The sequence below is a fragment of the Leucoraja erinacea genome, chromosome 1 (assembly GCF_028641065.1).
Source record: "Leucoraja erinacea ecotype New England chromosome 1, Leri_hhj_1, whole genome shotgun sequence".
In the NCBI taxonomy this organism is placed as follows: domain Eukaryota; kingdom Metazoa; phylum Chordata; class Chondrichthyes; order Rajiformes; family Rajidae; genus Leucoraja; species Leucoraja erinaceus.
The window spans coordinates 16,077,029-16,104,543 of record NC_073377.1 but is presented as its reverse complement, the minus strand read 5'-3'; the positions used below and the strand labels follow the sequence as shown (position 1 = coordinate 16,104,543).

Sequence of the window (27,515 nt, the reverse complement as noted above, 5' to 3'; positions counted from 1 at the left end):
TTAGTTAGTACATCGTTAAAATCTGCTACTGCCAATTGCTTTCATAGCTTTTGGGAGAAGGCTCCCTTTGACTGTGGAGTCTTACAGCGATCATGAATTTGTTTGACATGATTGATATTCCACAGACTAAGTGATCAATGGAACTTCTGCTCTTGACACGTTTCCTGGAACTGTATGTTATCAATTGGTGGGTAATAATGGTCAGAATCCGTGCTTTGACCCCGAGAATAGTTCCTTTGCTAAAGGAAGCAGGTAATTCAATCAACATCTTCCCAACAATGTTCAACACTTTCATTGACTCAAGTCAAGTCAAGTCAAGTCAAGTTTATTTGTCACATACACATACGAGATGTGCAATGAAATGAAAGTGACAATGCTCGCGGACTTTTGTGCAAAGGACAAACAACAAAACATCCAAACAAATTATAAACACAATCATAACGCACATATTCTTTTACATAATAAATAATGGAAGGAAAAACGTTCTGTAGAGTTAGTCCCTGGTGAGATAGGCGTTTACAGCCCGAATTGCCTCTGGGAAGAAACTCCTTCTCAACCTCTCCGTTCTCACCGCATGGCAACGGAGGCGTTTGCCTGACCGTAGCAGCTGGAACAGTCCGTTGCAGGGGTGGAAGGGGTCTCCCATGATTTTGTTTGCTCTGGAGTTGCACCTCCTGTTGTATAGTTCCTGCAGGGGGGTGAGTGAAGTTCTCATAGTGCGTTTGGCCGAACGCACTACTCTCTGCAGAGCCTTCTTGTCCTTGGCAGAGCAATTCCCAAACCAGATGGTAATGTTCCCGGACAAGATGCTTTCCACCGCCGCTGCGTAGAAGCACTGGAGGATCCTCGGAGACACTCTGAATTTCCTCAATTGCTGAGGTGGTAAAGGCGCTGCCTTGCCTTACTCACGAGTGCTGAGGCGTGTGATGCCCATGTCATATCCTCAGAGATGTGGACTCCCAGATATTTAAAACAGTTCACCCTATCCACAGGATCCCCATTTATCCTCAATGGAGTGTACGTCCTCGGATGATGTGCCCTCCTAAAGCCCATGATCAGCTCCTTCGTTTTTTTTGATGTTCAAGAGGAGGCTGTTATCCTGGCACCAGAGTGCTAGATCAGCCACCTCCTCCCGGTAGGCCTTCTCATCGTTGTCTGAGATCAGGCCCACCACCACAGTGTCATCAGCAAACTTAATTATTGAATTGGAGCTGAACCTAGCCACACAGTCATGTGTGTACAGGGAGTACAATAGGGGGCTGAGGACGCAACCCTGGGGCGATCCTGTGCTCAGGGTGAGGGACTCCGATGTATTCCCTCCCATCTTGACTACCTGGGGCCTGGCGGTGAGAAAGTCCAGGACCCAGGCACACAGGGAGGTGTTGAGCCCCAATTCCATTAGCTTCCCGGCCAGTCTGGTGGGGACTATCGTGTTGAATGCTGAACTGTAGTCTATGAACAGCATCCTCACGTAGCCCCCCTTCTGGCTGTCCAGATGGGAGAGAGCGGTGTGCAAGACCTGGGAGACCGCATCGTCCGTGGACCTGTTCGGACGGTATGCGAACTGCAACGGGTCCATGTTCCGAGGGAGGAAGGCGCAGATGTGATTCTTCACCAGCCTCTCAAAGCATTTCATGACTACCGAGGTAAGGGCCACCGGACGGTAGTCATTCAGACAGGCTGGGGAGGCATTTTCTGGTACCGGTACAATGATAGGGGCGGACAACTCGGGGGGGCAGAGGGGACACGTCCCCCCCATATTTTGAGAGGTGGGAGACATCCCCCCCCAAGTTTTTGTAATCCGGATATTAAAACCCGGTGAAATCTCCGCTTTCCGCGAGATAGTGGGGGTGGGACTGATGATCGAAGGCGCCGATTGGACGAGAGAGACGACGATCAGCAGGCAATGGGGACGGGGCATAATGATTCAGCGCGGTGATTGGAGGAGGGAGACGTGGCACAGACCTGCGCCACATCCGCAGCCAGGATCGATCCCGGCCGGCTCTCCAGGCGCTGCCCCGTCCCCACCCGAATGCCCCCCCCCCCACGGGTGGCCAGAGAGGTCGGCAGAAAAGATCCTCCGCTATAGGATCTTTGGTCAGGAGTCAGACGCGAGCTGTGCCCCCAGGCCCACAGCCAGCGCAGAGAAGCAGCGCTAAACCCAGCTCAACTCTGCCTGTCCCGCCAGGTGAGCCTACAGCCCTGCCTGGACTTGCGGGACATATGGCCAGCGTGGAGAAGCAGCACTGGTGTCCCGTCAGTCCAGACAGGGCTTGTAGGTTAACTCGGTGAGACAGGCAGAGTTGAGCTGCATTTAGCGCTGGATTGAGCCTCCGAAGCCTCGTGCGTGTGTGTGTGTGAGTGTGCGCATGCGCGCGTGGCCGCCAAAAAATTGTGTCCCCCGTCCCCTCCATGTTTTGATAGCGAGTTCCGCTCTTGCATTGACTTGTACAAGGAGTGTCATGACCAGGTAATTTAAAGTTCATGTTAAATCCCTGTTGGCTGCTTTTACAAAGGCAGGAAAATCTCATCCTGCAGAGGAGCAGCATATCATTGATAGCAGCTTCTGCTTTCCATGTTTAACTGTGCATGTGTAAATACTGGAAGCTGCTGTCAGTTTTACACAGTGTCAATGGCCATTGATTGAGATTGTCTTACCTTCTGGGCTGATAAGTGTCTTATGGTTAGTATTCATTCTTTAAGGGCTGACAATGTGCTGCTGGAGCTATCAAGACTAGGTCTGAATAAGTATTATCAGAGCAGAACAGATGACATGTACAATCCAGATGCATTGATGTGCAGATAAAGGCATTGACTCTACTGCCAAATCTTCATGATCCTCTGTTTAAGGATTCAGCTGAACATACTTCGCGAGGGAGTGAAATATTATGTCATTATGTCATTGGTTATCATTATTTGGAGATAACCAATGCGAGTTACTTACCAGTGAAATAGAGACAAGAAATGGTCTATTTTAAGGCCAGGAATAATATATGCAATCAGCAGGTACTATACTGCCCTTTCCTGCCAACAAAAAGTCAATACTTTCATGGCCTTTCTTGATGGGTAGGCAAGAACAAAGCTAATGGAGCTAAGCACAGGACACGAATGTTGGAATATAACGCTGCTAATACTACAGCAAGAAAGGTCAAGGAAGGAAAGAATATTGAAAGAAACAGCAAGGAGGTGATGTATGAAAAGAGAGAGGAAATTAAATATAACATCCTGTCTCTAAAAATAACATCCTACCTCTCTCCTTGACTTTATCTTTAAATGTGCGCTGATATGCTCTACACTTCAACAACAATGTTGAGTAGGAGGATGGACTGTGTTGGGAGATTTATTTATTTAATACCCCGAGATTCAATTTCTTACTCCCAAATGAACAGAGCTATGCATTTCAGCCTGTGCCGTGACATTCTATGCATGGATTCAAAAGCTGTTATGGCAGTACTCTGAAATGTTTCTGATTCTATATTGGGAAGCGTTTGTCTAAATTGATTGCCTTTGCAGAGCGTTCTTGAATGTTGGAAACTTACTGCAAAGGGAATCCTGTTCTTCACCCCAAAGAAACATAGAAAATAGCTGCAGGCAAGAGCGGAACTCACTATCAAAACATGGAGGGGATGGGGACACAATTTTTTGGCTGCCGCGCGCGCATGCGCACACTCACACACGCGTGCGACGCTTCGGAGGCTCAATCCAGCGCTAAATGCAGCTCAACTCTGCCTGTCTCACCAGGTTAACTACAGCCCTGTCTGGACTGACGGGATACCAGCGCTGCTTCTACGCGCTGGCCATATTTCCCGCAAGTCCAGGCAGGTTAACCTGGCGGGGATGTCGCCCACCTCTCAAAACATGGGGGGGGGAACGTGTCCCCTCTGCCCCCCCCCCCCCCGGGCTTTCCGCCCCTGGCTGCAGGAGTAGGCTTTTTGGCCCTTCGAGCCAGCACTGCCATTCCATCTGATCATGGCTGATCATCTAAAATCAGTACCCTGTTTCTGCTTTATCCCCATATCCCTCGATTCATTTAGCCTTAAGAGTCAAATCTAACTCTATCGAAAACATCCAGTGAATTGGCCTCCACTGCCTACTGTGGCAGAGAATTCCACAGATTTATCACTCTCTGGGTGAAAAGGTTTTTCTTCCATTCAGTCGTAAATGGCCTACCCCTTATTCTTAGCATTGCATTTCCAAGCTCTGACACATTCTGCAAATGTTCTATTTCTTAGAATCGTACAACACAGAAACAAAACTATCTACAAGCCCTATGTCCCCACAATTCCCTGTCAACCATTCACATTAATCCTGCACATCAATCCCATTCTGTTCTCCTCGCAAATCTCCCCAGCCTCTACCATTGACATACATACTAGGGTCAATTTACTGTGGCCAACTAACCCACCAAACTGAATATCTTTGGCTTGTGGGATGAAACCAGAGCATTAGAAAGATATATTTGCAGTCATATGGAGAATGTTCAAAGTTCACACTGACAGTAGCCAAGTTCATGATCGAACCTGGGTCATTGGAGATGTGAGGCATCGGCTCTAATATTGCAACAGTCGCCCCCTTCTTCCTCCTCTGATTGTGGCTTCTGCAGAGAAATAAATTGCACGTACACAAAAATGCTGGAGAAACTCAGCGGGTGCAGCAGCATCTATGGAGCGAAGGAAATAGCCAACGTTTTGGACTGAAACCCTTCTTCCATAAATTGCAGTATTTCTGAAAAATCGTTGATGAAATTGTGATGGGTGAATTTGTTTATTAAAGCTAATATTTCTGTTTGCCTCAGGTATTTCGAGTTGCAGGAAGGTCGGTTCGAATACAACTCCTCAACATGTTGGAAGCTGCGTAATGAGATCATGGAGGTGAAGGTACTTTCCATGTGAGTCATTGTGACCCAGAAGGCTGAGGCACCATGGATTTGTATAGTGATTCAAATTAAGATAAGCTTAAAAGAAAAGCCATGTGATAAATATGAGTGGTTATCAAATGCAGAAAGAAATCTCTGGAATGGAGCAAACAAGAGTGATTAGCAAAGATGAAAGGAAGCACAAATGACTGGGCCTCAACAGAAGCTCACAGGCTAAAGGATAACCAAAGGAGCATAGGTAACAGCACCAGGGGATCACGTAGACAAAATAAATGCAGTCTTGTTTTTCGGTGAGGAAAAGGCAGAAGAAGTAAAAACAACAATTGCTTAATTAGTAAAAGCAAAATACCACAACATATGAAAGATATTAAAAGATCAGAAGTGGGAATATTCACTGGTGATTGTAGAAAGTTTCATCCCATCTCCTCATAAAATGAAACAGTCTCTACTTGCATGCACAAGATCTAGCAACACTGGGCAACATACAAGAGAATCTAACAATCTCTATCACTTCCATCATCTAGAGTATGTCTGTTACTGTGCCCCCACTGTCAACACCTGAAAGGGTCACCATTAATCAGAAGCTCATCTGGATCAGACAATGGGGACCCGACTTGGGGGGACCGCCATGATGTACAATGGGGACCAAGCGTGAGAGGACAGTGGGAGAACAAAGGGGAGGGGGGGTGGGGTGCACTCTAGTTTAGAATCCTCTGCCCAGGGGATAAGTCTGCGTTTGTTCATTTGTTCTGTGTTTGTTCATTTGTTCCGGTGAAGGCGCTGTGCACACAGCAGCCAGACAACAGTCGCTTCTATTTTTCTTTTGGCTTTCACTTTTAATTTCAAGTTCTTGTGTATCTTGTGTGTTGTGACTGTCGGCAGACCAACTTCTCTCCGGGGATGCTTAAAGTTTTATCGTATCGTATCAGCTTCATTGGTGCTCTGACTCAAAGAGCAGGTTGACGGCTGGATATCCACCGACAAATGACACCTTTTGACATCGCAAAGCATGAAATGAAATCCCAAATGCATGAAACAGAAGACACTGTGTGAAGGACCACTCTACATTTTCTTAATGACTGCAGCTGCAATAACACAAAAAATGCTCAACACCATCGGGCCGAAGCACCTGTTTAATTACCAGGTTATACACTACCCTACACATTGTCTCTCCACCTCAACAAACAGCTGAATGTTCTATCTACAAAATGCACACAGTTATTTGCCAAGGGTGCGTCTAAACCTAGGATTTGTACCAACCAAAAAGAACAAGGGTAACATGCTGGAAGCTGGTAAGGGTGCTGAGAAAATGTATGAGGATGTTGCCAGGACTCGAGGGCCTGAGCTACAGGGAGAGGCTGAGCAGGCTATGACTTCATTCCTTGAAGCACAGGAGGATGCTTATAGAAGTATGCAAAATCATGAGAGGAATAGATCAAGTAGACGCACAGAATCTCTTGCCCAGAGTAGGGAATTCGACAACCAGAGGACGTAGGTTTAAGTTGAGAGGGGAAAGATCCTGAGGGATAGATTTTTTACACAAAGGATGGTGGGTGTATGGGACGGGGTGCCGGAGGAGGTAATTGAAGCAGGTACTATTTCAACATTTAAGAAACTATTAGACAGGTACATGAAAAGGATAGGTTTCAATGGAAATGGGCCAAATGCAGGCAGGTGGAATAGTGTAGATTGGACATGTTGGTCGATGGTCTTCACCACCTTCTCAAGCTCAGTTAAGAACAGGCAATAAATACTGGCCTTGCCATTGCCGCCTATGTCATGAAAAACGAGTAAACAAATAAAGGGGCTTGTTGGAGCACTTGCGGATAATGATTGGTGGACATTGAAACAATGCCTAAATTAAAGGTGAAAGTTTACCAGGTCCAGGATGTAGGCATTACAAATACTAAAAATGGTTGGAAAATAAACAGCAAAGACACTAAGTATAAAAATGTGACCATAGAGCATGGGGCAGGGCAACACAGGAACAGGCCCCAGCATGTCTGTACTGACCATGATGTCAAAATAAACTGATGCCATCTACTGCACATCATGGTCCATAACCATCTAGTCCAGTGGTTCCCAACCTTTTTTTGGCCATGCCCCACCTAATCACCTCTAAAATCCTGATGCCCCCCCCCGTGCTTTCCCTTGAGAGAAAACGGAGGAAATAGATATTATAAGGGTAACTTAGCAAAAGCTCTTTGAATCGCATTTCTAAATCCAATTCAATAAATAAGGTTCTCCCATGACCTCGCGCGCTTCGTGCGACGTGCATGAAGAGCAATGGCGCGGTGATTATGTAATAACTACACAATAAAGACCTTTTTTACCCCAAAAAAAATATTTACTCAAAATAACATCTGAAACATAAACTACATATGTTTACCTGATGGAAAATCCAAAAAAATAAAAATCGAAAATTTGGACCCAGACCTCCTCAGTTGCGCTCAATTGCCCCCTTAAAAATCAAATTGCCCCCCTGTGGGGCGTAAGCCCCACGTTGGGAACCACTGATCCAGTCCCTGCCTACACGCTGGGTTTGCCGAAATTCCTTTAAAACATTGCTATCATTACTGCACCCCCCCCCCCCCCATCCCAATCTATCTTAGAGCTAGGCCCTCTAGTATTTGACATTTAATTTCCAACATGGGGAAAGTTTCCGACTGCCTACCCTCTCTATGCCTCTCCCACAGAACATAGAACAGTACAGAACAGGAACAGGGCCTTCAGCCCACAATGTCTCTGCCAAACATGGTGCCAAGGACAAATCTGCCTGCACATATCTCTAATCCATATCCCTCCATTCCGTGCATATTCATGTGCCTAAAAGCTTCCTAAATGCCATCATTGTATTTGCCTTCACCACCTCCCCAGGCAACGCTTTCCAGGCACTCACCATTCTCTATACAAAAGAAACTGCACATCTCCTTTAAACATTACTCCTCTCATCTTAAAACTCTTTAAATCATGGGCTTTGTCTCCAGTTTCCTCCCACATTCCAAAGACGTGCGGGCTTGTTGGTTAATTGGCATCTGTAAATTGTCCCTACAGTGTAGGATAACCTAGTGTTGGTTGGTGCGGACTTGCTGTATCTAAACTAAACTGAACTAAACTATATTCAGTTAGTATATAACATAACTTGAAGTAAAGTTATTTGTACCACATCCTCATATACCTTTGATTATAAGCATTGTATCACGCTTCGATGAAAGATGAGTGACAAAACTATTTGTGTTCTATATGCCTATTAACCTCTATATGTGGAGGCATCTCTTCATCTTAATCCTGGCTCTAATCTTAAAACCATTGCCACGTGTCCTGGATCATTCAATGAACAGGTGTAATTCCTAATCCCAAACCACAAGTGGCAAAACAATGATTCCTCTTGTTCTGGTGGCTTCATTGGCGTAGTGTGGGTGCTTATTTAGACCAGGACATGGTCACTTTGTTGACCCTCCAGGCAATCTGAAGAGTTAAATTAAAATGAAAGCTGAAGGAAACTTTGGGCCTAGTTTCTGGCTGGCATCTTACTGTTGATAAGGAGGAAAAGATTCACGATGTAAGTTTATTTTACAATATTGAAGAGCGTAAATTCATGGCACATATCAACTTCATTAAATGTCATTGACTTGAATGGTTCTGACAATGAAGGGAACTAGATGAACCTCATCTAGTTCTTTGCTCTTTTGTTCTGCAGGGTGAAGCAGTCTGAGCTGTTTGAACGTTGGAAGACCCTGCAGTTGTGTAAATGGGAAAGGAACCAGAGTGCTACCAACATTTTTAAGTAAGTTGATAAGCAAGCAGGGAAGCTAAGGTAAGGGGGATGATCATAGAGGCTGATGAGGATAGAGTATAAAAGGAGCATGTCAGTGAACTTAGAAAAGGATGAGTATAGAAGTATAGGAGTTGTGATGTAACGTTTAAATTGTACAAGGCATTGGTGAGACCAATTCTGGAGTATGGTGTACAATTTTGGTCGCCAAATTATAGGAAAGATGTCAACAAAATAGAGAGAGTACAGAGGAGATTTACTAGAATGTTGCCTGGGTTTCAACAACTAAGTTACAGAGATAGGTTGAATAAGTTAGGTCTTTATTCTCTGGAGCGCAGAAGGTTAAGGGGGGACTTGATAGAAGTCTTTAAAATGATGAGAGGGATAGACAGAGTTGGCGTGGATAAGCTTTTTCCATTGAGAGTAGGGAAGATTCAAACAAGAGGCCATGATTTGAGAATTACAGGACAGAAGTTTAGGGGTAACATGAGGGGGAACTTCTTTACTCAGAGAGTGGTAGCTGTGTGGAATGAGCTTCGAGTGGAAGTAGTGGAGGCAGGTTCGATTTTATCATTTAAAAATAAATTGGATAGTTATATGGACGGGAAAGGAATGGAGGGTTATGGTCCGAGTGCAGGTAGATGGGACTAGAGGAGAATAAGTGTTCGACACGGACTAGAAGGGCCGAGATGGTCTGTTTCCGTGCTGTAATTGTTATATGGTTATATGAGAATTATAGAAGTATAATGGGAAGGGGAGAGTTTTTGAAAAGAGTTTGAATGATAAGGAAGATATAAAAAGTTAGAGTATGATTTCCATCAACGGAGGAAGATAAGTATGATGGCACATTGGCGCAGCGGTAGAGTTGCTGCCTTACGGTGCCAGAGACCCAGGTTCAATCCTGACTACGGATGCTTTCTTTAAGGAGTTTGTACGTTCTCCCTGTGTTTTCTCCAGGAGCTTTTCTCCCACATTCCAAAGATGGACAGGTTTGTAGGTTAGGTTACACAAAAAAGAAGATGGACAGGTTTGTAGTTAATTGGCTTTCAAAAAAATTGTAAATTTCCCCAGAGTGTAGGAAAGTGCGGATGTCCGAGAATGGCTGGTCGGCGCAGACTCGCTGGGGCGAAGGCCCTGTTTCCACGCTGCATCTCTAAACAAAATAAAAAGTAAATATATCTGAAACAGCAGGAGTGAGAGGAATGGAGAATAAAAGGGTTCGACTCAGTAGGGGTTGAGAGGTACAGTCAACTGCATCTGGAATTCATGGGGCAACATTACATAGAAAGAGAAACAAATTCAGGTAAAAGCCTATGTGACGAAAGGCCTTCCTTTGTTGAATGTAAAATATGTTTTGTGCCAAGAGAAAGATTTGGCAGATGGTGGCCAATGTTGTGCACCTATGACAAAGATGTGAAACAAGATATTGCAATCTCCATGGTATATGGAGTTTTGATGTCAATTGCTGCCTCTGTCCAGCAACAATAGTATCCTCGACCTGGTTACCTGTGAATAGTTCTCACAGACAGCAAACCATGAAATCGAAGTGTGCAGAAAGGAACTGCAGATGCAAGATAGATACAAAGTGCTGGAATAACTCCAGGATCAGGTAGCATCTCTGGAGAAAAAGGATGGGTGATGTTTCGGGCTGGGACTCTTCTTCAGACAGCAATCTGAAGATTCCCGGCCCAAACCATAACCATTCATTTTCTCCAGAGATGCTGCCTGACTCGCTGAGTTACTCCAGCAGTTTATGCCTATCTTTCATGAAAAGAAAGTGCAATTTTTTAGCTAGTCTTTTAAAATATCTTACAGAATTCAAAGTAACAATTGGAATATGCATATATCATTGAGGTGAAGATCAAACAAACCATGATTTAATTAATGAAAAACAAAACAAAAACTGCATATACTGAAATTCTGAAATAAAAATGTGTTGGAAATACTCAGTTCTGATGAAACTTTGTTGACCTGAAACATTAACTCTGTTTCCCTCTCCCCAGATATGGCTGGCCCGATGAGTATTTCTAGCATCTTGTATTTTTGTTATCCATGTATTATTTTAAAATCTATTGTATAGCCAAATACCTATGTGTGAATATGACACAAAGTGCTGGAGTAATTCAGCACGTTAGGCAGAGTCTCTGGAGGACATGGATAGGCAATGTTTCCGGTCTGGACCCTTCTTCAAACTGATGGTAGTAGGAATATTACAAGTCTCATCGTTTTTAGGTACCACCTGCTAATTTTGATGCTGAAAATAGATTGCTGAGTGATAAGCACATCTATGCATGCATAGGGAAAATCTGTCACGCGCACCCATGCATACAACATGCACTGGTGATCGCAATCTGTTTGCAAAGTACTTTTGAGGCAGCAGTTCAGATTGCAGACAGCAAACTAAGAAACAAAGAGACAAACTAAAAAATGTATCAAATACTTGAAATAATTTATAATGTATAGAATACAAAATAAAGAATGGAATAAATACATAAGTTTAAAGGGGAAGCAGGAACATCACAAACTTGTTTATTATTCAAACTATTATATATTGAAATATTTAATTGAAGGATTTTTTATCAAAATACATAACGCTATTTTTTAACATCTAGATTCTTCTGTGTGATAATTATAGGCACAGATTATCATCAACTAGTGACTCGAGAAATGTTTCCAGGCTATGTTACGACAAAAATAGCTTGTAAATCCTTGGAAATATTGCAAGTTAGCCAACAGTGATTAGGTGCGATTCTTGTTGAGAATGTTTATGCAACTTTGCAAGTACAATGAAGATAGACACAAAATGCTGGAGTAATTCAGCGTGACAGGCAGCATCTCTGGAGAGAAGGAGGGGGTGACGTTTCGGGTCAAGACCCTTCTTCAGATTGCAATGGTTGCTACATAGAGCCACACAGGGCACACTGATAGGGAATAAGTAAGTGTTGGAAAGCAGAGCTATAGTTCTGGAGTTAGAGGTCATAAGTCATAGGAGCAGATTAGTCCATTCACCCCATCTGTTGGGGGGAGCCCAGAACTAGGGGTCACAGTTTAAGAATAAGGGGTAGGCCATTTAGGATTGAGATGAGGAAAAAAAATGTTCACTGAGAGAGTTGTGAATCTGTGGAATTCTCTGCCACAGAAGGCAGTGGAGGCCAATTAACTGGATGTTTTCAAGAGAGAGTTCGATATAGCTCTTAGGGCCGACAGAATCAAGGGATATGGGGAGAAAGCAGGAACGGGATACTGATTTTGGATGATGCTGGCTCAAAGGCACCTATTTTCTATGTTTCTCGGTCTACTCCGCCATTCAATTATGGCTAATCTATCTCTCCCCCATTCTCCCCATAATCCCTGACACCCGTACTAATCAAAGAGGGTTTGATATGACATCAATAAAATGGGTGGGGGAGAAAATTCAGCGCAAACCCCAAATTTCATCCTCACCACCTTCGTATATCTGCCTCCGAGATATCTTTCACAGTGTGGCAGTCATCTCTTTCCAGTCTGATGTGCTGAATTGCCCAATTTGTGCCTCCATCTTCTTGGTTGATTCCACAGATCCCGCCTGACCCGATGCTGCAACGCGCCAGCATTTCTATTCACAACGCAGAAGAATACTCCCCAGGGCATCAAGCTGAAGTACGAGGTGGACAGCAGTGGCTTTCTCTTCATCAATGAAGATGTATTTGAATTATTTCCAAAGGTAAGGCTACCAGACTATGAGACGCGTTGAGGGTTCAAAAGGCGATAACTAATTCCCCGTTTAGAACAGCAAATGCTCCTTCCATTTTCAAATGACTTGCTGCAAATTTGCTGTAAGAACTCAGTAATTGGGAAGTTGGAAGAAAGAATGCAAGTCATTTGCAGCGGTATCATGAAGTCATGAAATTTAACACGAGTGAATCAGTAAAGGTCATTGAAAGAGGTAGTGGAAATAAACTAATTAACTAGATGTGTTTTCAGATTGAAGGTATGCAGGAAGGTGAGCAAGTGGATTATTCTGTCTCAAAGAGTGTATGTTCAGTTTCTACAGATATGTTAAGAGCAAAAGGGTTATGAAGGAAAGTGCATAGAAAGGAACTGCAGTTGTTGATATATCCCAAAGATAGACACAAAGTGCTGGAGTAACTCCGGGTCAGGCAGCATCTCTGGAGAAAAAGGATAGGTGACGTTTTGGATTCTTCAGGCTGAAAGTAGAGGGGAGGGAACTGGAGGTAAGAAAAGGCCTGAGGGCACATATATAGAAAGAAAGACATGGGCATAGTTCTCAATATGTATCTGTATATTTCTATGCATGAAGAGGACAAAGAAGAGTTTGATTTTGACGCTAGCGTTATATTATTATGACAGCAACCAACTTTGTCAAGTCTTTGTTATTTCTGTTCATTCTGTGAGGTTTCCTCTTCATAGGAAATGCCATATTCACGTTCTCAGTTTAAAAAATGTGCAGTGGTCGGGAATGGAGGAATTCTGAAGAACAGTAGGTGTGGCAATGAGATCGATTCCACGGATTTTGTATTCAGGTACGATGGAGCAGTGCTTTTACAAGTGTTACTGCTGAATGCCCAAAAAAATCTTCAAGAAATGCTTTCATGTCTTAAAATCTGGACTACACGTCTTCCCACCCTGCCCCCTGTAAAGACTCCATCCCCTACTCCCAATTCCCACGCCTACGCCCCATCTGTTCCCAGGATGAGGCGTTCCACACCAGGGCATCGGAAATGTCCTCGTTCTTCAGGGAACGGGGATTCCCCTCCGCCACCATAGATGAGGCTCGCACCAGGGTCTCATCCATACCCCGCAACACTGCTCTCTCTCCCCATCCCCGCACTCGCAACAAGGGCAGAGTCCCCCTAGTCCTCGCCTTTCACCCCACCAGCCGGCAAATACAACACATAATCCTCCGCCATTTCCGCCACCTCCAACGTGACCCCACCACTCGCCACATCTTCCCATCTCGCCCCATGTCTGCCTTCCGCAAAGACCACTCCCTCCGCAACTCTCTTGTCAATTCTTCCCTTCCCTCCCGTACCACCCGCTCCCCAGGCACTTTCTGTTGCAACCGCAAGAAATGCAACACCTGTCCCTTCACCTCTCCCCTCGACTCCATTCAAGGACCCAAGCAGTCGTTCCAGGTGAGACAAAGGTTCACCTGTATCTCCTCCAACCTCATCTACTGCATCCGCTGCTCTAGATGTCAGCTGATTTACATCGGGGAGACTAAGCGGAAGTTGGGCGATCGTTTCGCCGAACACCTCCGCTCAGTCCGCAATAACCTACCTGAACTCCCGGTGGCTCAGCACTTCAACTCCCCCTCCCATTCCCAATCCGACCTCTCTGTCCTGGGTCTCCTGCCATTGCCAGAGTGAGCAACACCGGAAATTGGAGGAACAGCACCTCATATTCCGCCTGAGTTGCTTGCGTCCGGATGGCATGAACGTTGAATTCTCCCAATTTTGCTAGCCCTTGCTGTCTCCTCCACTTCCTTAACCCTCGAGCTGTCTCCTCCCATCTTCCCCCACCCTCGGGCTCCTCCTCCTCCTCCCTTTTTCCTTCCTTCTCCCCCCCCCCCCCCCATCAGTCTGAAAAAGGGTTTTGGCCCGAAACGTCGCCCATTTCCTTCGCTCCATAGATGCTGCTGCACCCGCTGAGTTTCTCCAGCATTTTTGTGTACCTTCGATCTTCCAGCATCTGCAGTTCCTTCTTGAACACACGTCTTAAAATATTCATTCTGTCCTCTGAATTGTAAGACATGGAGTTCTCTGCATGTTCCTTTTTACAGTTACATCCATCAGTTTATTTTTGCTGAAATGTAGGACATCATATGGAGACCCTTATTAGAGAGCCTCAGAATATCTTTAATCGGACTTTACTGGACTTTATCTTGCACTATTCCCTTTCTCCTGTACCTGTTCAAGGTGGACGGCTTGATTGACAATAAACAAAACTAAACTGAATTAAGCACATTTCTCCGTTAAATGTCATCTGCAGCACATCTGCAGCACATCTGCTAGATAAACCAGCCCATCCTCATCCTCTTGAAATCTATTGCCATCCCTCTAACAATTCATTTCATTTTCATTTTGTATTTCCTGCAAAGCAGCTTCGAAATATAAGGCTTTTAAAATGGATCCATGTGAGACTTTTTACACCCAAAAGTAATAGATCCCTCTCTCAATCTCCAAGGATGAGGCATGGAGTTGACTTTTCACAACCTCGCTTAATAATTTGTGACATTGAAGGAGGTAATTTAGCCCTCTGTGTCTAACTTGACCAAGATATCCACCAAAGGGATATCTGGTCTATTTCCAGTCCCAGGTTGTAGTTGTGTTATGACTATTACTATTTCAATGTGATGAAGGTTTGTAGGTCCACCAGCCCAGAGATATTTCTAGGTGAAAAGATTTCAGCTATATTTATATAAAACATCGTTATATTTTTATAGGTTAATTTGTGTGAAATAGTAACTTGACGTAATAGTAACTCAAAGCTCCCCCCCCCCCCCCCCCCCCCCCCCCCCCCCCCCCCCCCCCCCCCCCCCCCCCCAATGCACAGGATATGTTTTCTCAGTACCAAACGATGGATGGGAGGCCAAAGATGCAGTTAATTTATTCATTGGAGTATCACTTCATCCCCATGTGGCATAGAAAATATAGTAGTACAGTATAGATAAACCAAGAGATTGTAGCTTTGCACTGACCCGATGCGCATTTATTTTTCCAACGTTCAGTAAAGCTCATTATCTTTGAGTGTTGGGGAGAAGTTTCCATCAGTGTGCAATGTGTTCAATTTAAATCTTCTAGTATTTATTCATTTCATTGCTGGCTTCTGTGTAGGTGTAATTTGCCACCAATCTCTGATAAATACACCATGGACGTTGGACTGAAGACAGATATTGTGACAATAAATCCGAGCATTGTAACCGAGAGGTGGGTTAATACATTTTATCGTTCATTCATGGTGCACGTATGGTGAAGTTGTATTGTGGTCCTACAACCTGCATGTGACCCCTCAAATTGTTTAGGCGAATGGCTTTAAACTACAACGGGCAGGTTGCTGGATTGCTGTGCTGCAAATAGAGGTGGGTTGATGAAGGACCATTCACGTACTGCTGCTGTACTATTTCTGCTGGAGGTTGGTTCTCGTGAAGTGATAGTTTTGCTTTACTTTTATGGACAGAGATAATCAAGGACCTATTCCACCCCAGTCATTTCCTTTTCACCCCCTCCTGTCAGGCAAAAGATTTAAAACCTTGAAAAACATGCCACCACACTCAGGAACAGCTTCTTCCCCTCTGTTATCAGTCTTCTGAACGGTCCTCCCATAAGCTAGGGTGTAGTCCCGATTGTCCAACCTACCTCGTTGCAGACATTGGATTTTTTCTCTGGGACAATCCGTGGGAAAGCTTGTGTGGTCCTGAGATCCTGAGAGCGATGCCGTCGGGAGCTATTCTCCTGGTCGAGCCACCATGCTGGTAAGGTCAAGGGGGAGGTCCCTGACATAGAGCAATCCAGCCAACACTTCAACGTTGGAACAGTCGGAGGATGATGCTTGACTTTAGTGGAGCATCACAACGGCTGGGAAGGCAGATGAAGGCTGCAGCAGAAAAGGGTCCCCAGTCGTCTTGGAATCTATGCCAGTGGATCTTGACCCAGATCTGTCAAGGACCGTGTGGTGGCTGTCTGTGCACCAGTCTCCCCACGTTAAACAAAGTCACGCACAGGCGTCCTCCCAAAAGAGGACAGTAATACTCGTTTCGAGTGATTCCTGGGAACAGATAGCACACAAAAAAAGCTTTTCACGGTTTTATAGTAACCATAACGATAATAAACAAATACTACTACTAGTTTAGTTTAGTTTATAGATACAGCCCTTGGGCCCACTGAGTCTGCGCCGACCGGCGATCCCCGTACACTAGCACTATCTCACACACTAAGGACAATTTGCAATCTTTACCAAAGCCAATTAACCTACAAACCTGTATGTCTTTGGAGTGTGGGAGGAAACTGGAGCACCCGGGGAGAACCCACAACGTACTAACTCCGTATAGACAACTTCAATACTAATTCAAAGGCAGCGCTAATAGCAAAAAGAATTTGATTCTGATGTCAACATCAGAGGTATGGGATATTGGTTCTGGGAATACGATTCATTAACGCTTTCAAGGAATATGATGCTGTGAATATGGCAGTCCCCACTAGAATGATAAATTGTCGCTATGGATACAGGCGGGATGGGTACGAAATACTGACATTGAAGGCACAGTGTTCTGACATACCGAGATTACTGAGTTTGGGAAGATGGAAAAATAATGTTGGGAAATAAAATATGAAGAGAAGTTTCCATTGTTGGAAAAATAACAGCCCTCAAAAAAGTTTTAAGATGACAATGTTTTTGCCTTTAGATTCCAAAAGCTAGAAAAGTGGAGGCGGCCATTCTATGAAGTAATACAGGCATATGAAAATGCTTCTGTGGTGATGCCAGCTTTCTACAACACCCGTAACACAGATGTTTCATTCAGAGTCAAGTATGTACTGGATGACTTTGAGTCCCAGCAATCCACGTTCTACTTCCATCCCCGCTATCTCGAGAATCTTTCCCGTTTCTGGCTGAGACATGGGCTCAGAGCCAAACGCCTCAGTAGTGGTTTAATGCTGGTGACAGCTGCAATGGAGTTGTGTGAAGAAGTCCATCTCTATGGTTTCTGGTCATTTCCCATGGACCCCTCAGGCTATTTCATCACCCACCATTACTATGACAACGTCAAACCTCGACCAGGTTTCCACAAGATGACTTCTGAGATCTTCAATTTTCTGCACATGCACAGCAAGGGGATTCTTCAGGTCCATACCGAGGTTTGTAGCTGATGTTTGTTACCACAGACAAAGATAAGCCTAGACGTTCTGATTATTTAGGTGGATGTTCATTGTAAGGACCATCCTTTCACATTATTGGTTAGAGAAGTATGCAATAAGTAGTCTAGTTAAGCTATCACTGTGATAAGAAAAACAAAGATTTCCCCAATAAAACTTTGTCTTTTTCTTTGATCATTGGTCAAAGGGGTGGCCCAAGATTTTATGAAATTTGATTGTTTTTGTTGGTGGCATTTCCAACTGTTTGAGTCTTCTTTCAGTTCAAACTGGAAATTTCCAAGATTTAGTATTGGCCATTGTGGATTTTCTTGTGGGTTTTAAAGGATGGGATCAATCAATTACTTACATTTCCCCTAATTTTAAAGAATTTGTCCGGCATAAGCCGTCAATTTCTTCTATAAGCCTCCCTCAAAACTCAAAGCGAATCATAAATTCATTGAAATCTACTTAACAGAAGAAGACTATTTGGCACATTCTGTCCACACTGTCCAAATGAAAACTTTTCACACGTCTCAGCTCTTGGCTTGTAGGTTAGAGTTATCGTCATAGTCACACAGCGTGGAAACAGGTCCTTTTGCTCAATTGGCCCACACCGACCAACGTGCCCCATCAACACTCGTCCCACCTGCCTACACTTGGCCCATATCCCTCTAAACCTATCCTATCCATATACCCGTCCAAATGTTTCTTCCTCCTCTACTAGCTCATTCCATACATCCACCATCCTTTGTGTAAAAAGGATACCCCTCAGGTTCCTACTAAATCTTCTCCCCATCACCATAAACCCATGTCCTCTGGTTCTCGATTCCCCTACTCTGTATAAAAAACGCTGTGCATTTGCTCCAACTATTCCTCTCATGATCTTGTACACCTCTATAAAATCACCTGTCATCCTCCTGCGCTCCAAGGAATAACATCCTAGCCTGATCAACCTTTCCCCATCGTTCTAGTCCTGGCAACATTTCTGCACGGTTGTGGCATTTCATATGTTCATCCAGACATTAAATGTGATGAGGTCCTGCACTAACTCATTTTAAATCATTGAGTTTCAGTTCCTCATTACTCTATCAATGAACTTCTTTTTCTCTACTCTCGACCAATTTCTCTTTCCAATCAACGTAAATCAATGGGCCTTGATCATTGATTGCTGTGCTAAGCAAAATTAGGGATTTCCTGTTAACCCTGTCCAAGATACTGATAGTTTTATAAATGTCAGTTAAACCACCACTGAAGAAATCACCTCTTATTTGAGATACCTATTCCTCATAATAATATGTTCCAGCCCCAGGATCATCCTTCTAAACTACTCTGCAGTAACACAGAAGAATTGGCATCCTGCAGAGCAACCCCTTGTTCTTAGTAAAATGATTTGATCTGGAAATGGATTGTTCTAAAGATGAGTACAGATGGAGAGAATCAGAAAGAGTTATGCCCCTGTAAACCTCTGGAGACTTTGCGCCCCACCCAAGGTTCCCCTGCGGTTGCCGGAGGTTGCAGGTGGTTGCCGGAGGTTGCAGGTAGTGGAAGCAGGTAGGGAGACTGACAAAAACCTCTGGGAACCGCACGGAAATCTTGGGTGGGGCGCAAAGTCTCCAGAGGTTTCCGTTCAGGTTTCCCAAGTGGGACAGGGGCATTAGTCTGTCATGACGTAAAGGATCTTTCTTGCTTGGAATATGAATATGATTGGTCATGCCCTCAAAATTGTCATAAAAGTTATTGAGTAATATTACTAAGCAATTGCCATTGGCAGGATGATGTCAAGTTAAAATTCCATTATCATTCGGGTTAATAAACTAAGAATCCTGCTCTTCCATCCACAGGTTGAAACCGATTTTAATCAATAAAAAATATTCGAATGCTCTGTGAAGGTGGGAATTGTTAATGGAGTGAGATAGGATCGCAGGTGCTGACAAGCTAAAAAATCCTTCTACATTGTGCACTTCTATGTTGACTAACCCTTAATCAGGAACATTTACATCAAGCACACAAATAATATACGGCTATGTAAGTAAAACATAATAGTGCCTTTGACTAGTTTACCAGCAGTCAATGGTGGAATTTCTGAGACGATATGCAGGACAAACATGCTGACAGTTCACTGGAAATGCCACTAACAGCAATGACTCTCCAATAGCCATTATAAGCTTAAAACAGCCATGAAAATAGAAAATACTGGAAATAAACAGATCAGGCAGCATCTCGAAAGGGAAACAGTTGACATTTCAGGCCAAAAATCCTTCAGACTTATAGCATCTGCAGTTTTTTATTTTCAATGCATTCAAAAAGCTCAATTGTTTATTCTGCCACTGTCCTGTAAAGCACAAATTTATCGTTAATGTGTCTGTTAAAAGATGTATAGTTCTTTTTTTTGCATGGTGGTGACATTTATGTGCTTTGTGTGCTATAAATTCATAGATCATCACTATTGATTAAAAAAATATTGGTTAGAGCTAAAGAGTAGTTTCACCAGCAGGATCCTTTTAAAGAATACACTTACAAAATTAAATTGGGCCATCTGTGTACTTATTGATGGCAGTCAGCTGTCCTTTTACTCTGACACCCGAGGCAAGATTCTCAACTCTGTAGCTTTTAGACCAGACTTTAGTGATAGAAACATAGAAATTCTGCAGGAGTAGGTAGCCCTTAGCCTGCACCGCCATTTTTAGTGGCTGATCATCCAGCATGGAAACCTGCCCTTCGGCCCACGGATGAGTCCATGCCAACAAGGGCGATCACCCCTCTATCCTACTCATTATGGAAACAGGCCCTACGGCCACAGAGTCCATGCCAACTGGCGACACCTATTATCATGAAGCCAACTAGGGACAATATTATTGAAGCCAATAACACAAACCTATTCATCTTTGGAGTGTGGGAGGATGGTGCCACCAGCAATGGCTGCCTCGCCAACAGTCTGTCCTTTCTTTTAGTTCTTTTTAGTATGTGTTAAAACTATATTTTAGTGTTCCTTGGTTTGTTTTATGTTGGGGGTGGGGGGGCTGGGGAAACTTTTTTTCAATCCCATACCTCAACGGAGATGCGACTCTTTTCCGTATCGTATCTCCACCCCCACTGCGGTCTAACATCGTGGAGTTGGCGGCCTTTCCTGGAGACCGTCGGGTGGTCCAAGCTGCGGGAGTCTGCAGGACTTCAACATCGCGGAGCTTGCGATCTCTTTGCCGGGGATCGAAGCTCCTGTGGACTTTAACATCGTAAGACTCTGGTAAGAAGAGGCCGACTCCGGAGCTCCATTCCATGTGGAATCCACTGTGGTGGATGTTTATGTCAACTTTTATGTGGGCACTTAGTATGGCTGTATTGCAACGGTCCGGAAGTGGTGGCGCTGATGACTACTGCGGCTCGCCAGCAGTCCGTCTGTTTTTACTTTTTTTGTTGGGGTTTTTTTTGTTGTCTTGTTTTAGTTAAATTTTAGTTTATTAGGTTGTGTATATGTGGGGGGGGGGGGGGGGGGTTGAAACTTTTTTTTTGTCTCTTCCTTTGGGGGAATGCAAATTTTCTTGTCGTATCCCCCTTCTCTGCCTCCGTTTGCGCTGAGGCCTAATGACGGAGCTGGTGGCCTCCAACCGTGACCGACCTCGAGGCTCCGGAGTCAGAGCCAGCCAGGACTTACAAACGCGAGGCTGGCCGAATTTGGAGCTGTGGCAGTGTTCCGGTGGCGGTGACCTGAATTCGGGGCTCGTCCGCAGACCCAGTGCACAACATCGTCGGGAGCTCGCAGGTCACAGGTTGATGACCTGTTTTTCCGGAGCTCCCGCAACTACAGCTGCGTCCGCTGGACTGGAGGGCGGCATCTTCGGCAGCTTCGACCACCCCAGGCCACGGAGCTTGAACCGGCCCGTTCGCGAAGCTCGGTTGAGCCGCGGGACTTACGATCATCCGGCGGGGTCACAACAACGGAAGCCTGGATCGCCTCAGCGCAGAGGGAGAACAAGGAGGGAAGAGACAGAGACTTTAAGACTTTTGCCTCCATCACAGTGAGGAGGTGCCTGGTGAACTCACTGTGGTGGATGTTAATTTGTGTTTATTGTATATTTGGTTATTTATTGTTATATGTATGACTGCAGGCAACAAAATGTCATTCAGACCAAAAGGTCTGAATGACAATAAAGGAATCCAATCCAATCCAACTCAACTTACCTTAATTGGTACATGTAACAATAAACTGACTTTGACCTTGAAACCTTGAAACCGGAGAAACCCAAGCGGTCACAGGGAGAACGTATAAACAGACAGCACCATAGTCAGGATCGAATCCGGGTCTCTGGTGCTGCAAGGCAGCAAGTCTACTGCTGATCCTTGATCTATCCTGAATTCCCTTCTGAAATCTAATTTTAGTATTTTTGTTTGAGCAGATCCAACTAGAGATGGCAATGAACACTGGAGAGTTAGCCGAGCCCGTTTCACATTTCATAAATTATAGGAGCAGAATTAGGCCATTCAGCCTATCACGTCTACTCCACCATTCAATCATGGCTGATTTATCTCTCCCTCTTAACCCCATTCTCCTACCTTCTCTCCAGAGCCCCTGACACCCGTACTAATCACGAATCTATCGATCTTCACCTGAGAAACATCCATTGACGTGACCTCCACAGCCGTCTGTGGCAATGAATCCCACAGATTCACCACCCGCTGACTAAAGAAATTCCTCCTCATCTCCTTCCGAAAGGTACGCCCTGTTAAAAAAGATTTTTAACAAAAGTTATACCTTAGTGAGAGGGATCCACTTCAGAAATATCACCTGCCTCCATGAGTGATATGGGGCACTGGCACAGAAGGTTAGTTGAGGCCAGCATAGATTAGCTATGATCATAATGGCCAGGCAGGCCTGTTGACCTAATTCTGCCACTATTTCTTTGTATTTTTGTGCACCCCGTGTTTCTATTGTGTCTCTCTCTCTCTCCTCCCCCCCCCCCCCCCCCCCATAAATGTAGCATCATTAACATTTAAACACTAGTCTATCCATTTTGCTTAATTTTTCTGTTTTCTCTTTTTTTGGCCTTCGAAGCTCTATCCTCTGTTCTCCTCAAGTCATTGGTAACTAAATTGACAGAATAGTTTTTCAATGGTTCAATGGAACTTTTTGTCACATGTACCTAGATACAGTGAAATTTCTTTTTTTTGCACGCAGTTCAGTAAAAACTTACTAGACATAGGCACAATCATACTTAAGTACAAGAGTGCAGGAATAGTAAATTACACTGAAGCAGTATACACGAGTCACCACTGGCTCCATTTTTTGTATGATTCGTCAAAAGTTAAAAACGGACAATATTTCTAACAATGCACATCTTGCTGATCACCCCAGCAATGTCAATAGCTTCACGTCAAGTTCATTACCCCTCTCCTCGGCATTTTACCCTACATACCTTCACCCTCCCCATTTATTGCTCAACAGCAGAAGTGCTACTGTTTCATCAGCACCTGTGGAGACGTCCCACATTCAAGTCTGACCCCTACCCCGACCCATGAAGCACCAAGGACTTTTGCTTTGTTTTGTTCAAAATGTTATCTAATTCAGACCATGACTGCGAGTGATCTTTTAGTGCAGGCTAATGAAGTTCAGATGCACAGAAGGAGTAAATGGTTAGTCTACTCTTAGCCATATCTGGAATAAGAAGCCAGCATCAGGAAAGATAAAATTACACTCCAGGACCCCATCTAGAAATGTGGTCTGACCCGAAGATTTACTCCAGCACTTTGTGTCCTTTTGTGTATTAACCAGCATCTGCAGTTCCTTGTTTCGTCAATAAATTGTCATAAAACACCATCTGGTTCCCATTGTCACAGGTTTGATCTGTAACACTTCATCCTTGTTCATTAATCAGCACACCTCAGTTCAAGATGACAATAAATGCTGGCCTTGCCAGAAGCATATCTGTGAATGAATGTATATATATATATATAAAACTGTTTAATACAGTGCTGTGAGTGACTTTGCTTAAGATGTCTGATTCTTTTCAAGGTTACTGTGTTTATTCAGGTACAGATTATTCTCTGAAGAGTAGGCATTACTGGATCTCACTCTTTCACTACAGTTCTTAGCACATAACATATCAGGGAGACTTTGGCACATTAAACTGCACCTTGTCAGGTCCAACTCACATCTTTCATGATTTGAATTTTAATAGTGTGTAGTTTTGGAAAGAAACCATTCCCTGATACATTGATCTTCTCTGCTGTTGGTGGGAAGTGTGTTCCCTTTATTCAAAAGTCTGGGATCTGGGCATGACTGATCGGATTAATGTCATTGTGATTTCCTTTGAATAGATCTTGGAAATGGACATTTCAGAAAAAATGATCCTGCTTGTGAGGCTCCCTTTTTCAGTGAAGGATAATATATAAATGGAAATGATGCAAAAAAATAAATGTGATAATTACATAGTATTTTTTCATCTATTTATTGAATGTCAGAATGGACACAGGATTCATACACCAGAATGGAACACGTTTTGCAAACATGTAGACACAAAATGCTGGAGTAACTTAGCGGGTCAGGCAGCATCTCTTGGGTCTCGACCCGAAACGTCACCCATTCCTTCACTCCAGAGATGCTGCCTGACCCGCTAAGTTACTCCAGCATTTTGTATCTACATTTAATTTACACCAGCATCTGCAGTTCTTTCCTACACATGTTTTGCAAATAGTTAGTCTAAATAGCTTTTTCTTTACACAGCCCGGCTGTCGACTTGGAAGAAACCTGTAAATTGTACCTCATATCCTCCCAAGTACCTAAAATGTATTCATTTTAGTTTTTTTAGTTTTAGAGATGCAGTGCGGAAACAGGCCCTTCGGCCCACCAAGTCCGCGCCAACCAGCGATTCGCGCATGTCAACACTATCCTACACACGTTAGGGACAATTTACATTTATACCAAGCCAATTAGCCTACAAACCTGCACATCTATGGATTGTGAGAGAAAACCGAAGAAGTCGGGTGAAAACCCACACTGTTACGGGGGAGAACATACAAACTCCGTAAAGACAGGACCCATAATCGAGATCGAACCATGGTCTCTGGCACTGGAAGTGCTGTAAGGCAGTAACTTTGCCGCTGCACCACCTGATTTTCACTATCAATCGTCATTGTTATAATGTGGGTGAAACTTTCTCCATGTAAATAGGTTCAGTTTTAGTTTAGTTTATTAACGTCACATGCTCCGAGGCACAGTGATATCGTGCTATCCAGTCAAAGAAAAGACTACATGATTACAATCAAGCCATCCACCGTGTACTGATAACAGGTACAACATTTAGTGCAGGATAAAGTCCGATTAAAGATAATTCAAAGATCTCCAATGAGTTAGATGGGAGGTCAGGACCACACACTCGGTGGTGAGGTATATCTTTATATATTCATTCTGGGATCAGAGTTTGATTCCACTTCACTCATGCAGAACGCACACTTGAACCGGAAGATTCCCATTATCAACACAAAGGAACCAGCGATCACAAAATTAAACCAATACATTTCAGGTGGTGAGGGTTATGGTAAAGGAAATTATGTCAAGGACGCAGGAGCTAGGTGTTTATATTACCGTACACAAGTTCATAAGGTCATAAAGAATAGTCGAATTAGACCATTCGGCCCATCAAGTCTACTCCAGTGAGTAGAGGCCCAGTGAGCGAGTAGAGGCTCATCATAGGCTAACCCACTTATTCCTGGAATCATTCTTGAAAACCTCCTCTGGACCCTCTCCAGAGCTAGTACATCCATCCCCAGATGTGGGGCCCAACATTGCTCACAGTACTCCAAATGCGGCCTGACTGACACATTATAGAGCCTCAGGCTTGAAAAACTGCAGAGAAGTTAATGATCACGTGAGCGCCGCTACTGATTCATGTTCATCTTCCCCACATCTCAGGCAGAAAACACCATGGATCTGGGAAGGAAGGTAGGTCATAAGTGATAGGAGCAGAATTAGGCCATTCGGCCCATCGAGTCTACCCCGCCATTCAATCATGGCTGATCTATCTCTCCCCCCTAATCTCATTCTCCTGCCTTCTCCCCATAACCTCTGACACCCGTACTGATCAAGAATTTATCTATCTCTGCCTAAAAAATATCCACTGACTTGGCCTCCACACCCTTCTGTGGCAAATAATTCCACAGATTCGCCACCCTCTGGCTAAAGAAATTTCTCCTCATCTCCGTCCCAAAGCAAAGGGAAGAGATTGAACTTTTTTTCACCTTCCATCACAGTGAGGATTGCGGAGTCAGTGTGATGGATGTTGATGTTAAAATGTGCGTGCGTTCCGTTGCTTTTTATTTGTACGAGTGACTTGGCAAATGAAATGTTGCAAAACATACTTGGCTAATAAAGTATTATTTTGATTGTGAAAAGAGCGTCCTTTAATTCTGATCCCTCCTCAGCAGCTACAGTATTTCAGCTAATTAAATAAATCAGTGCCATAGTAACGCGGCTGACTATTGACCTCTGTTGAAATGACTCAGTAAGCTGCAGGATCCAAGGATAGTTGGTGCTGGGGGATAAATACATCACTAATGACATCCAACCTCCTGGAAGAATAACTGCAAAAGGTAAATTTTAGAGGAGGATATAGTAACCTTGTGAGATATATGTACTTTTCCCAATCCCTCTCTCAGGTATCGCTCGCTACTCATCATTTAACAAATATTGCTGCTGCACCTTCCCCCCTCTTGCTATCTGTCTCCTAATCTCTCCTCATCAGACATAGCACACATTTTCAGTATCAGATCCAAGTTGACACCTTGCTGGCTTGTGAATGTGAGCCAACATTATTGGGAACAGCTGTTGTTTTTCATTCCTTTCCCCTGACAGAGACACATGGACCTTGGATGGATACAAAGTAACACAGCTACTATTAGCGGGGGGGGGGGGGGGGGGGGGGGGGGGGGGGGGGGGGGGGGGGGGGGGGGGGGGGGGGGGGGGGTGGGGGGGGGGGGGGGGGGGGGGGGGGTGGGGGGGGTGGGGGGGGGGGGGGGGGGGGGGGGGGGGGGGGGGGGGGGGGGGGGGGGGGGGGGGGGGGGGGCAGCTATATTGCATTCAGAAACTATTCAGACCCCTTCACTTTTTCCACATTTTGTTACGTTACAGCCTTATTCTAAAATGGATTAAATTATTTTTTTTATCATCAATCTACACACAATACCCCATAATAAATAAGCGAAAACATGTATTTAGAAATTTTTGCAAAGTAATTAAAAATAAAGAACTGAAATATCACATTTACATAAGTATTCAGACCCTTTACTCAATACTCTGTTGAGGCACCTTTGGCATCGATTACAGCTCAAGTCTTGGGTATGACGCTACAAGCTTGGCTCACCTGTATTTGGGTAATTTCTCCCATTCTTCTCTGCAGATCCTCTCAAGCTCTGTCAGGTTGGATGGGGAGCGTTGATGCACAGCTATTTTCAGGTCCCTCCAGAGATGTTCAATCGGGTTCAAGTCCGGGCTCTGGCTGGGCCACTCAAGGAGATTCACAGACTTGTCCCGAAGCCATCAAGGATCTCTCTGTACTTTGCTCCGTTCATCTTTGCCTCGATCCTGACTAGTCTCCCAGTTCCTGCCGCTGAAAAACATCCCCACAGCATGATGCTGCCACCACCATGCTTCACCGTAGGTATAGTATTGGCCTGGTGACGAGGGGTGCCTGGTTTCCTCCAGACATGACGCTTGGCATTCTGGCCAAAGAGTTCAATCTTGGTTTCATCAGACCAGAGATTCTTGTTTAGGTGCCTTTTGGCAAACTCCAAGCGGGCTGTCATGTGCCTTTTACTGAGGAGTGGCTTCTGTCTGGCCACTCTACCATAAAGGCCTGATTGGTAATGCTGCAGATATAGTTGTCCTGCTGGAAGGTTCTCCCATCTCCACAAAGGAACTCTGGAGCTCTGTCAGATTGACCATCGGGTTTTTGGTCACCTCCCTGACCAAGGCCCTTCTCCCCCGATTGCTCAGTTTGGCTGGACGGCCAGCTCTATGAAG

General features: G+C 44.4%; 1 protein-coding gene across 1 annotated transcript in view; it reads left to right on the top strand.

The window, feature by feature from the left end:
• st8sia5 (ST8 alpha-N-acetyl-neuraminide alpha-2,8-sialyltransferase 5) overlaps nt 1–23,920 on the top strand; it is a 34,068-nt gene extending 10,148 nt beyond the window's left edge. Inside the window, exons 2-8 of the mRNA XM_055656337.1 lie at nt 4,796–4,888; nt 8,577–8,663; nt 12,210–12,354; nt 13,062–13,174; nt 15,488–15,580; nt 17,056–17,506; nt 23,816–23,920. Of these exons, the coding sequence (XP_055512312.1) occupies nt 4,796–4,888; nt 8,577–8,663; nt 12,210–12,354; nt 13,062–13,174; nt 15,488–15,580; nt 17,056–17,506; nt 23,816–23,890 (1,057 nt within the window). The 3' untranslated portion in view covers nt 23,891–23,920. The remainder of the gene's footprint in view (nt 1–4,795; nt 4,889–8,576; nt 8,664–12,209; nt 12,355–13,061; nt 13,175–15,487; nt 15,581–17,055; nt 17,507–23,815) is intronic.
• The last annotated feature ends 3,595 nt before the right edge of the window (nt 23,921–27,515 follow it).